General features: G+C 38.3%; 2 protein-coding genes across 2 annotated transcripts; both read right to left on the bottom strand.

Moving 5' to 3' along the window:
• Positions 1 to 1,767: 1,767 nt before the first annotated feature.
• LOC121409431 lies at positions 1,768 to 8,317 on the bottom strand. Its single transcript, XM_041601366.1, has 5 exons — positions 8,069 to 8,317; positions 7,091 to 7,264; positions 4,390 to 4,614; positions 3,360 to 3,494; positions 1,768 to 2,685 (listed from the first exon to the last, which is right to left on the bottom strand). The coding sequence occupies exons 1-5, from the start codon at positions 8,139 to 8,141 to the stop codon at positions 1,880 to 1,882; spliced, it is 1,413 nt and encodes a 470-aa protein (XP_041457300.1). The 5' UTR covers positions 8,142 to 8,317; the 3' UTR covers positions 1,768 to 1,879.
• A 1,953-nt stretch (positions 8,318 to 10,270) lies between these two features.
• Positions 10,271 to 12,423, bottom strand: LOC121409736. The gene is made up of 3 exons (XM_041601643.1): positions 12,138 to 12,423; positions 11,343 to 11,474; positions 10,271 to 10,554 (listed from the first exon to the last, which is right to left on the bottom strand). Exons 1-3 carry the CDS (start codon positions 12,421 to 12,423, stop codon positions 10,271 to 10,273), a joined length of 702 nt encoding a protein of 233 aa, XP_041457577.1.
• Positions 12,424 to 12,647: the final 224 nt, after the last annotated feature.

The following is a 12,647-nucleotide window of genomic DNA, read 5'->3' as shown; positions in this document are numbered from 1 at the left end:
TTAAGCATTCCTGGGTGTGCTGTTTGTCTTTCTATTTATCATTGTATCCGTCCAAATATCAATGTAAGTGACTCAATATAATATTGTTACAAAGCTCAGAACAACCTAAAACATGTAGTTGTATTGTGATGATAGTTTCATGATATATTTTTCTATAATATTTTGTAGAGAAATAAAGGAAGTCTTAATTTAGATCATGTACATAATTTGAATTGAACAAAAGTGTTACATGTTGTACAAGTACATGCATATAACACTTACTCGTGTTGAGTGTAAGATCATGCTTTTTGTAGATGAGTATTCAATTAAGAATAGCACACTCGTTTGAGATCACAGAAATTTGCCTGAAGTCGACTGAAACATGCATCCGGTTCCGATCAGCCTTCAAGCTTTAGCCTAAAGTTGGTAGTGCCGGAGGGAGGCAAAGCATAATTATAGATGAGCTAGAGTTGTTCTGCTTTATTGCAAATTAAGTAGCTATTTTTTAAGTAAGTTCTTAGACTTGTTTTTTACTTTTTTTTTATAGAATTAAGCCTTCGTTTCACCATCTTTACAGAATTTTATGCAACTGGTGTGATGGCACCTGCTACATGCAAGTTATTTTTATGAAAACTGTTATTAATGGTAATTAATGGTAAACATACTTTGGTAACAGGTCTCAGCAGCTAATGAAATCAACATTTCCTGGTAGTTACCAAGATGGGAAAGCTACTGTAATAGTATTCAGCAGGACCCCGTTATGTAATACAGCTGTTATAGATGAGGAACAGCGTGCTATTCTTGAATTTCAAAATGTCTTAAAGATGCATGTTTCTACATGAAAATAATTGGAGATATTGAATCTGTCTTTCTGCTTTGTACACAAACATGATATTAAAAGTTTATTTTACAAATTACACTTAGACACAAGTCTATTCCTTGTGTTAAGCCTGCATTCTTAATAGTGAACACCATATATTGCCCTCTTCTTTTACCTGATTTAGATGATCAGAGAAGGAAACCAAAGTCAATATAGGTGGAGAAAAGTGTATAGACAAGCAGTGAGAGAGATATAGTAAAAGGTGAGACTGTAAGAGTATCATGTGTATGTCTGTGTGGGGAGGGGATATGTGTCTGAGAAAGAGATTTGGAGAAAGGGAGCAAAAGAAGGAGAGAGAGAGAAAGAGTCGGAGAAAGATGGAGAAGGAACGATTCAGTGACATTTCACCACATCTGTCCCCTTCATCACTCTCACACAGCCACAGGTTTGACATTGCACCTTTAATGATGTTATTTACTGTGAAAGCTGAAGATCAGGAGCAACTTTTGTATTGAAATTTGGTATCTTTCAGAAAGAAAAGCACTTTTAAATGAGCTCCCGGTGTGGCATTGGCAAAGGTGCAAAGTTTAACCTTTTAACCTAGCACACTTAATCATCTCTACCTCTCTGTTGGGCAGTGTTATTGCTTCAACTAATCTCTTTTTAAATTAAGGATTATCAAACGCGACTATTATATACATTATCAACATACAAGCAAATTGCAAATCTCAAAGAATATCTTTTATTCCAAATATACTAGTTTATTACAGCGTTTTGCTCTTTACAAATGAATGATCAAATTTGATCATCTTCACAAATCAATGATCAAAAATGGATATATTTTTAGTCCCATCTTTGTAAGGTTTAACATATTACCATTTACAATATTTTTTTCAAATCAATCGATCCTTCGTTCGAACTTCAAAGCTCTTGCTCAAATTCCCCAAAGAAAAGGATGAAAAATACATATACATGGAAATATGTACTGAATATATTCAAGGAGATATCTCCTTGATATATTATTGGTACTTGTAAATTTGTATAAATCTTCAATTTAATCAGTTTATCTTCCTTTTTTTCTCATCGAGCCTCTCGAGCATGTCCACCATCCCAGTCTTTTTGACAGTCCTCCAAGAGAGAAGGGGTAATAAGAGTTGATGGTGGGGGTAAAATGGTGTCCTCGTGGTAGATACCAAAAGACATTGGTTGTATCCTCCCTTGTTCCTCTGACGGGGGAAGTATAACCCCATCTTTATTGAGTTGTGGCCTGGGTCCATATTGGGGTACGATCAAATCTTCCTTGTATAACGATGGACGGATAGCATCGGGGGGCAACAACAAACCCTCACGTTGGAGTCGTGGTCTTTCCCCCGCACCGGGTGGTAACATTACCCCCTCACGTTCAAGCCTTGGTCTCTCCCCCGCGTCAGGGGGTAACATTAGCCCCTCTTTGCGGAGCCCAGGTCGCTGGAGTGGGGTCATGCTGGAATTCGATCCTTGACTTGGATGACGATTTGACCTCCGATCGTTTGAGGAGCAACATCGACAACACCGGCAGCAAAAACATCCTCTAGATACATTATCATCGTCGTCGTCATTCTCGTGGGCTGCATCGTGGTATTGCATCCCGTCTTGGTGACCCGCTCCTAGCCCACTCTTATTTCCTTGAGATCCTTTGTTATACCTGCGGGACTTTACGCAGCATTTTGAATTGGCGCCCTTGCAGCACCCATACCAGAGGTTCCGACAACATCCGAGTCTCCAGATGATGTAGCCCGGTCGCCATAGCAACCAATAGAGGATGAACGCCATCAAGAGGGCACCAATGATGCCGAGTAGGACCCAGAGCCATAGGTAGGATTCGGAGTCGGTTGAATCGTCAGATTCTTAAAATGGGATTTAAAAAAATAGGAGAAAAGGGGTTAGACAACTGCATGTCGCAGATCAGTGTCACATGGGACAAGGGACGTCCCTCTTTGATTACTTATATAGTGAAATATTATTTGAAAAAAAACGGAGGTGGTGGAGGGTTGAGACTTGAGAGTTAAAAAAAAGAAAACTGACCATCAAAAAGTGGTCAGAGTGTGGGATTCTAAAAAATGACGTCAGCTTTAGATCGTATTTCTGCCCCACCCCACTTAAGTACCCTGGCTCCGCCCCTGAATGCATTTAAAACATTAGGAATGCACATTGAGAATCCTCATAAATGGAAACGTATATAGGAGAAATTCCCCTAAATGTTGATAAAAACTATAAGTTCTTCAACTGTTCCACAAGACGATAACTGCAGAGAACGGGATAATTTAGAATGTTGAATATACATGTACTACCGATTTCATCTCCATCATCTGTGTAGTAATGTTTTTCTTTTGATTTTATTCCCATAATCTTTATGCTCGGCGTTACCCCGGCCAACATTTCTTGTATGTTTTCCTCAGACTTTTAATAGTCTACGAGATCGTTCTGCAAGGAGGCTTTCTCAAAGACAAGATTCTTATTACGTTGCACGGGTATGAACTTGTAAAAAAGGAAGTTTTTGTAACAAAGATTTTAGTTTTACCAGAGCAGAATGCTGGTTCATGGACGAATTGGTCTGAATTGTCGCCACAGTTGTTGGCGAAATCACAGCGGACAGAGCGCGGCACGCATCGTCCGTTGTTGCATCTCAGCTCAGTGACATCGTCATCACATGCACCTGAAAAGGAAAATAAAGTTCATTGGATGATTATACTGCTAGGTAGAAAAAAATCGAGATGACGTACTGACTCTTGATGTAATAAGGATGGGAGAAAAGTAGAATAATTATTGAAGAATGAAGAATAATCGATGTTACTCCCTGATGGCAGCATGATAGCGGAGAACTTCATCAACAAAACGTGTATCATAATGGACTTTTTTTTCCAACTTTCTTTCTCGTTGTATGTCTCATTTCATCTCACCCTTCTTTTTGTTTCTTTTGTTTTTAGGATTCTCATTTTACTCCTCCATCTTCCTCCTCTCTTAAGTTCGTCTTCTGTTTCTCTTGTTTTCTTTTTCTTGTTCTTCTATTCCTGTTTTTTGTCTTCCTTTTCTCTCTTTTTTATTCCTCCCCTTCTCCTTATCATCCTTTCGCTTCTCATTTTTTCTTCTTTTCTTCTTCTTAGTAGGAGGAAAAAGGCTGAAACAAGCGGATTATCATATTTCCTTTTTACAATACTAGTAGTATATCATGTCAACAATTTTTAAAAGATATAAATCATAACCAACAAGATAATGTTGGATTTGTCAGTGGAGAGACATGTAATCTGACTTTTGAGGAATACCAATTATGCTCCTTGCAGTGGCGTCATTATATATTTACCAGCATTTTTGAGGGGTGAGTTTTTGTACGCGATGCACTATTTGCGAGGGAGAGAAAGAAAAGCAAGATAAAACTCAGTTAATTGAAATGTGAATAGTCTTAATAATCTATTTGGCACACAAAAGATATTAAATTTATTATGTTCAAAATACAATACCGTGATTTAATAATAAGTACCAATCAGCAAATGGAAAACAGGGGGGGGGGGGGGTAGCAGCCCGAGTCCCAACCAGTACGCCAGTGCTCTTACCATTATCAAATGAAGTGACGAGGAGTGTGATGTTGGCCGCGGCTGATTCGTTGAGAGTGAGCCTGACTGTCAAGAACTGACCAGTAGAGTCGAAGCTTACAGGAGTCTCTGTGCCGCAGTATCGACCAATCAGCTCGTCCGTCTCATAGTCATCTCCATCCCATATCATCAGAGAGGATCTTCTGCAACCTTGTCCGTCTGGTATACTTGGGTTATTTTCATCGTCTGTTTAAAAGAAGAAGAATGAAATGTTTTCTGTTCGTATTCAGTGTTTGAAGGGGCACACTGGTGAAGCATCTTGCACCTCTATCAAACTAGTATGGGGTCACCCCTGCATACACATTATACCAAATAAAATATCGCCCCTTGATTGTGTACTTCATTCTACACAATTTTCCAAATACCATTGATATTGTACAACCCTGAAATGAAGATTCAACAATAACGTATAATATAAAAATCAATGAGTCACGATTTTATCTAGAGTAGCTGGAGTAGGTAATGATAATTATCTTGCTTCAAAATTACAGCGGCTGAATGTGAACGTGAGCCCCACCCCCCAAGAAAAGAAAAAAAGTGACACAATCTTCATGATCTTTGATCTTTTCAACTGCTAATATTATGTTTTGGTATTATAATTGACATGATTATGCCCAAATGATGAAGGAGAAATGAATCTTATTTATTCAAATTCCCGACCTAATTAGTGCCCTCAAAGCTATGATCACTTATCCCTCAATCACATTTCCCCTACGGCGAGTCGAAAACAGCCGTTTTAACATTTTTTGGTACCAGCTACTTTGAGGTGGTATGAATAAAATGAATAAAACGGCTGTGTAAGACTCGCCGTACGACCACCCTAGGGAAAATATGACTGAGGTATAAATTAGCAATGGGCATATCCCAAAGCAGGACATCCAATTCGACAAACATTACGAAGAAATAATAATGGATAGACAACTTAATCCAGCGGAGAATATTATTACCGCCAATTAATATAAAGAAAGACCCTTTTATCTCGTTTGCTATCATTAAGAAAATCCTTTAAAAAATTAGCCCGATGTATTTAAACTTTTTGAGGAAATCTGGGATATTGACACTCGGATATTCGACATGCACGCAAGCAAAGATTTGAGTTTTACCTCAAGGTAGACCTTGTTTTATAGATTTGATCAGCATTGTGATTTTTGCCTTCTGTGTTATTGTTTGTCATTTAATCCTCATGCTATTCAAAAGAAATACAGATCATAATTTATCAAGTAAGCTTGATGATTGATTATCATTATAATTACGTGGTTTTGATTTATTGATATCACGGATTATCGCTTGTTCAAAAAGTGATGACTTTTGCTGGTGGTGGTGGTGGTGGTAGTAGTAGGGGTAGTAGTAGCAGAAGTAGTAGTAATAGTAGTAGCAGAAGTAATAGTAATAGTAGTAGTAGTAGTAGAAGTAGTAGTAGTAGAAGTAGTAGTAGTAGTAGAATTGGCGTCGGAAGCCCAAAAATTTAGGGGGCCCACCTGAAATTTTGGGATGGACACAGGTAAAAAATTCACAAGCCCCCCCCCAAAAAAAGGCTATCAACCTAAATTTAGGAGTGGATCACCAAATTTTTTGACAAGCAAAAAAAAAAAAGGTCATCAACCTAAATTTTAGGGGGGACCACAAACATTTCAGGGGGGGGGTTCACGTGAATTCAGGGGGGGGGGGACGCAGGAAACAAAATTGACAAGCAAAAAAAAGAAGGTTATGAACAACAAATTCCGCTTCCGCCGCCTATGGGTTGTAGTAGTAGTAGCAAGAGGCGTCGAATAATGTTTTGGATCGGGCGGCAATTAAAAGTTACAAAAAATGTCCAAATTATAATACAGAATTTACGAGTGGACACACTGAAAAGCTGATGAGTTTGAATACTATTTTAATTCAATTCAATTAAACATTCATTTTCTTCCGATTGATATACACAAGTTACATCCAATTTCATATAAAATAAACAGATCAGGGAGCGTTCCATCAACATTTTTGGTCCAACAAGTTGTCGGATCTGACATCTTTCCTTGATCGTGATTGGCTGACTAGAGTCACTGTTACTATGGTAACTGTCGGATAAGATGGGACTTGTCGGATAAAACGTCCGACATGTCTTTTCATGAAACGATCCCCAGTAATATACTAGTATAACAGTGGATGTAAATCCAATATATAATCCAATATAATATATGGCTCAGTGGTAGAGCGTCCGCCTCATGAACGGGAGGTTGTGGGTTCGATCCCCGGCCGAGTCATACCAAAGACTTATAAAAATGGGACCTTCTGCCTTCTTGCTTGGCGCTCAGCATTTAGAATGGAGAAGGGTAATAATAACATATTATGTTATGCAGGGCCCGCTGGAAGAACAGCTTACAGCTGAGAGTGGCTACCCTGGGTAAATAAGAGTTATTATTATTATTATTATTTATGTACAAGAAAAAAGGCGTAAAAACCCCCAGAAAGCAGCAGGTGCTTGTTTTTATTGAGTGCGTTCCAATACTTGTTTAACATATTTTTACATTGCATATTGTTTTTTTCAAGCTGTCAAAAATATTTGGGAAGATTGAGAGGGGTGGTCCGTGTTTTAATTTGCCCTTAAATATTAACATGGAGGTGATGGGGTTAGGGGCTATTTTGATTAATATAACATTACATCATGACGGGAAGCATATACCTTCGAGTAGGAATGGTGGAACGAAGACTGCAGCGATCATTTGATTTGACTTGAGAGCCTGGACGACCACGGTGCAATCCTGAGGGCCGGTGATGTTCTCGAAGGTTGCTGACGTCACAATGAAGCTAGCGTCCTTTTTCTGAAGACTTGCATCACAGACGCTTGTCAGAACAACTTCATACGGCATCATGAAAAATAAAGGGATTTAAAAAGATATTGCTAAACTTTCAGAACAAAATGAGCTTAAAATTGTATGATAACGCTCTGACATACGGAGTGAAATCTGATCAAAATCTGATATTCATCGAATATAGCTATTATAAACCAATTTGTTTCCTTAATCCTAGTCTTATTTGTACCATAACCATAAAAATTCATCATGCTAGTATACTTAAATATTATTTCACATAAGACGTCTCTTTATTCAGTTGGCGGCCAGAAAAAAAGAGTAGCATTTTTTTTCTGGCTAAGAACATCAAATTCATATTCGATGGTTAAGAGGCAATTCGCGCTTGTCGCATTCAAGATTATGTCAACAATGACACAAGGGGTGTGTTTTGTAGAGAGAGGGACCACCCCCCCCCAAAAAAAACAAACGATGGAAAGGGGATAATCACTTTTGTTTTGTTCCTCAGTCTGTCTTGAAATTACACACTCTAAAATTTCTTGATAAGGGACAGGATTTATGGGGTACACTTTTACGGGCTGGGTAAAATGTACACAGAAAGCAGCAGGTAAGACGTGTATATGGTATTATTTTTGACAAATACCAAAATACTATTAGGGAAGCATGTTATACTTTGATCTTTAAACTTTAAATGTTATACTTGTCTTGTTTTGTTTGATACTGCATTTTCTTTATACTGATAATAATTATAATGAAGATGATTAAGAGGAGGATTTTGATGGAGATCAGAGGAGAATAGTTAAAATAAGCGAAGAGATGAAAAAGCATGTAAAATCAAATCATGAAATTACCTGTATTTGTACTTCCGCTGACGATGACGAAAAGAATATTCACCAAACCTACAATGAGCTGCGACGTCGCCATTGTTGTAATATGATCTGGGATTAAAGATCCTTATAGACCTACTCAAGAAGACGTTAACATATTATTGACATGTTGAAATCAGTAATTTCCAATTCTCACTTTTTCTCTCTCAAGATGGTATAGCTCTTTGTTTTTGCCGTTCATAACTATCATGGGCGCCGCCGTCATAATATTTGCAAAATGGAAATAATAATGTTAAATTATTATTGGTATCCCAGACAGATCATAATCAACAGCATATTCACTAAATTCCATCAAAATTAACTGCTGAATATCCAGTTGAAACAAACAAACAAACAAAGAAGACAGTTAATTCTTCCGTCTCATCCAGTGTTGAAATCATATCAAACTGCAGGCTTCCGTGTCAGATTTTTTTCAAAATGGCGCCGGGTAGTTCTCCTTCAGATCAAAATACACTTTTCCCTGGAAATGCACTTCACCTTGTATCGCCTACATTACAACCTCTGTAATAATTGTCCAGGGAGACGGCACGCATCGTATCTAATCTGTGATCAAAATCCTCATTTATTGATTTCAGATTTTGCCAGGTCGCAATTAGATGTTAATTAAAACACCGCACAGTAAAGGCATAAGGATATTCCGTATTATTAGCATGCCGTTGTCTTGGCAACGGAGGACGCTAGCTGTATGTTCACTACACACAGCTCAGTGCTGTTTTTCTGCGTTAGAATAGAAATTGACGTCTCTCTGGAATATCATGTTTACTTAACACGATCAGAATATTTGCGATGTATTCTTAAAGTCAATGTTTAGATTGAATACTGAATGTTAATAAACTCGATTTCGAGCTTATCTGATTGTGTCCATAATTCATAATTCCCTCCTATTTCAAACACGACTATCTATATAAAAACCCCTCTACAGTGGGATACCCCTTCCGTCAGTTGATTGCTTCGTTCCCTCGACTTGCCCCCCCCCCCTGTTGAAAATCCCTTGCTACGCCAAGGGCTGTGATATTCATAATTCAACTGGCATTCCCCTCGATGATGCTCTGATGATCTATTGTCTAAAAAGTGGATCGTTATTCTTTTTTTCAATTAAGGATATTAGGTATATAGTATATACAGTGTATACTAGAAATTTCGGTAAATTTATGTGGGCATCACATTATTGGTTACAATGTCGCTCAACATTGGGCGAATTGTGACCAAACTTGATAAAGGTTAATTGGCCAATTATTGTGGATATTGACTTGGAAGTATGCTTCAAAGAAGAAAGTTTGCTGGTGGTGGATTTAAATTATATATATATATATATGTATATATATATATATATATATATATATATATATATATATATATATATATAAAACAGAAATGTAGAGCATTAAAAATAGGAAATAGAATGAAATGAACAATGGAGCACGAGAGGGAAAGAGAGAGATAGAGAGGGAGAGAGAATGGAGGGGGGGGGGGGAGGGGGATTATTAAATCAGAAGGAAGTACAACATTTCAAATATAGTAATGGAGATAAGAATGTACTGGATAACATTTCTTATTACTTAATCCAAGACTTTACAGTAATATAGAATAATGGTAAATCTATGGGTATATATTGCGCCTGATAAAACGATTTTAATTACGGCTCAATTATACGTTAATAAACTCTCGAAGAGCTTAGAAGGACAAAACAATATCAGAAGAAAGCGAACTGTCATGGCTAGTATTACTTCAATTCATTGTCGCCTTTATTTGCATTAAAAATACACATTAACCAAGTTCAGCACATTTTGTACAGTTTATATAACAAGAAAAAAAAACACTAAATACACTTTTAAAAATCATTACAAAAAACAAAGAAGAAAATGAAAATTATACAAGTAACATAAAAACTGGCTGTTGTTCTTGTTTCTCTTTTTCTTCTCCATCTTTCTCTTCCCCTCTTCCTCTTTCTTATATTCTTCTCTTCCACTCCCTCTACCTCCCTGAGTCCTCCTCATGTTCCTCTCACTCCTCCTCTTCTTATTCTTTTAGCTAAATGTTGTCCTTATTGCCGCTCACCATCCTCCATTTTTATTCTATTCATTTGTTTTTATATGCAAATAAAAAATCTTAGCGTACTCAAAACAATGTCTGTCAAGTCCTCTCGAAATAATGCAAGAAACACTACTACAACATTTTCTCTCTGCGCATTTTCCTGCCTTCTCGTATATTGCCGACCGAGTTCATCTTCGTTGCTCGTCGACCACAGGTGCATATTCGACGACACAGCCCTCGACTTCGAACGGGGCAGCACCATCCACAGTCGCTCAAACTTCGGCGTCGCCAGCAACCACAGGCCCATACCATGTAGCCGGGTCTCCAGAAACAGAGGTAGAGGAGGAACAGGAAGGGGAGGATGAGGGCGAGGGCCGCGTATAGAAGAGGGCGGAGGTCGGGTGACGTGTAGATTACTGTCGAGATGAAAATAATTCAATGGTAATCTATTTTGTGATTCACAATCTTTCTTCTTTAGATGGTTGCATTTTGTGACGGATTTGACTTGTTAGTCAGAAATAATATAATCTTTATCCTTGCCTTTCCTTTCACTTGTTTTTCTTTGTCGGAAAAATGAGGGTCCATGATCCCAACCCCCATCTTTACGCCAGTGACAAGAATATAACCTTCAGGGAAAAGTACAAGTGTAGTGACCAAGTTTTCTATATCGTCACCGTCATTGGCGGCGGAAGCCAAAAATTTTAGGAGCGGACAACCAAAAAATTGTTGACAAGAAAAAAAAAAAGTTCCCAAAAATTTTAGGGGGGACGTACGAAAATAAATTGACAAGCAAAAAAAAAAAAAAAAAAAAAGGTCATCAACAACAAATTTAGGGGGGGGGACCGTCCCCCCTCCTCAAATTTAGGGGGGACACGTCCCCCCCGCTTCCGCCGCCTATGGTCACCGTTATGATCATTAAATTGGAAAATAGGTGAGAGGGGGGGGGGGTGAATCATCTCAACATTACACAGGGGTGCGTTTAATGGAAAGACTTGTCAGACGCTTTATTCGACAATTCCTGTCTTATCCGACAGTTACCATAGCAACAGTGCCTCTCAGCCAATCAGAATCAAGCAAAGTTGTCAAATTTTATAACCTGTCGGATAAATATGTTGATGAAACGCTCCCCATTTACTCTTGATGAAATAAAAAAAATACAATCATCTTCAAAGTAAAATAATGATCTCGTTGATCGGGTGTTTACCGGGGCAGTTGCCTTCATCCTGGTCGCTGAAGTCCTCATCGCCGCAGTTGCCATACCCCTGCCTGTCACACGTCACGGTCGAGTCGATGCACCGACCCGTCGTCGTACACGTGAACGATGAACACGACGTATCTAGATGAAACAAGATCATGAAAGGTGGATTATCATGTTGAAGGAGAGGGGAACACTGATAAAAGGGCAAAGAGGTTATAGAAGAGAGGGTGATAGAAGAATGTGAGAGGATGGTGATGTGAAGATCAATAAGATGAAGCTTGAGGGGGAGCATGAGGGATGGAGTCACCCCCTCAGAAATTTGGAAAGAGAAGTGGGAGATCTACGGAGAAAGGAAGCGGTTGAATAATGTTTTTGAGATGCCCTGTCTTTCTGACAAAGTCTAATAAATAAATGAATCCCGAAAGTAAATCTATATCATTTTAATTCAAACACTATTTCAAATTATTTTACATAAAAAAACTATAAATAACCAAATATCGTGGACAATGAAGCATGTTTCAAGAAAGGACACATATTTCTCCTCAATCAATGTGTACATCCTCAACTACAATGTGCAGTGATTTTTTTTCTTTTTTAAGCTTTAGTCCTTCTAATGGGATAGCCGTACGTCCGTGAGAAATACATTTCTTATTATCGATTACTCTCAATAACTTTCGGCACCTTTAGTGTAAGGCCTGTTAGGCCTTTGTCTTTTTATGCAATCATGCCAATTTTGATGTCAGAATTACAGATCTTCAAGATTTTGATTGATGTTCATGACTGTCTATGAACTTTCATTACTCTCTGAAAACGCAGTGTAGATGGCTCTGAAGTCGAAGACACTGAAATCCCCGGATGTTTGTAATCTCATCCTTAAGCTGCTCCCGGAGGAAAGAACCAGTGATGGTCTGTCTGTACCGCACAGCGTGTCACCGAGCTGGCTAGAGGATGCGATGGGACCATCGAAAATTCGCACACTGGCATGATCACAATTGTCATTTGGAAAGCCATACCTAAAAAAATGGAGTCCATAATGGTCACAGTCATTCTGATATGCTCGGCGTTTCCGTAAATTCATCATCGTCATCCTAGAGTGGTTATTGTCATTCTTCGTCATTGTACAGGCTATCATGTGCTGAAAATGTGTTTTTAAAACATTGTGATAGGATTATTTTAATTACATCCATTTCAGAATGCTGGTGATTGATCATCGTCATCATGACGACATTTTCGTCACCCATTCCGTCATTTTAATCGTCATTTTGCACCATCGTCATCATCTGTACAAACTTTTTGCAATGCATGTGAATG

The sequence above is a fragment of the Lytechinus variegatus genome, chromosome 2 (genome assembly GCF_018143015.1).
Source record: "Lytechinus variegatus isolate NC3 chromosome 2, Lvar_3.0, whole genome shotgun sequence".
Classification (NCBI taxonomy): Eukaryota; Metazoa; Echinodermata; class Echinoidea; order Temnopleuroida; family Toxopneustidae; genus Lytechinus; species Lytechinus variegatus.
The sequence above is the reverse complement of the archived record's forward strand: the minus strand, read 5'-3'. Positions and strand labels throughout refer to the sequence as shown.

Excerpts from the sequence above, each read along its gene's own strand:
- LOC121409431 (XM_041601366.1), bottom strand. The coding sequence starts at position 8,141 with ATGGCGACGTCGCAGCTCATTGTAGGTTTGGTGAATATTCTTTTCGTC. Across the intron at positions 3,495-4,389 it reads CGTCACTTCATTTGATAATG|GTGCATGTGATGACGATGTC; the intron begins GTAAGAGCACTG and ends TTTCCTTTTCAG. Across the intron at positions 2,686-3,359 it reads TGAACCAGCATTCTGCTCTG|AATCTGACGATTCAACCGAC; the intron begins GTAAAACTAAAA and ends TCCCATTTTAAG.
- LOC121409736 (XM_041601643.1), bottom strand. The coding sequence starts at position 12,423 with ATGACGATGATGAATTTACGGAAACGCCGAGCATATCAGAATGACTGT. Across the intron at positions 11,475-12,137 it reads CTACACTGCGTTTTCAGAGA|ATACGTCGTGTTCATCGTTC; the intron begins GTAATGAAAGTT and ends TGTTTCATCTAG. Across the intron at positions 10,555-11,342 it reads GGATGAAGGCAACTGCCCCG|TAATCTACACGTCACCCGAC; the intron begins GTAAACACCCGA and ends TCATCTCGACAG.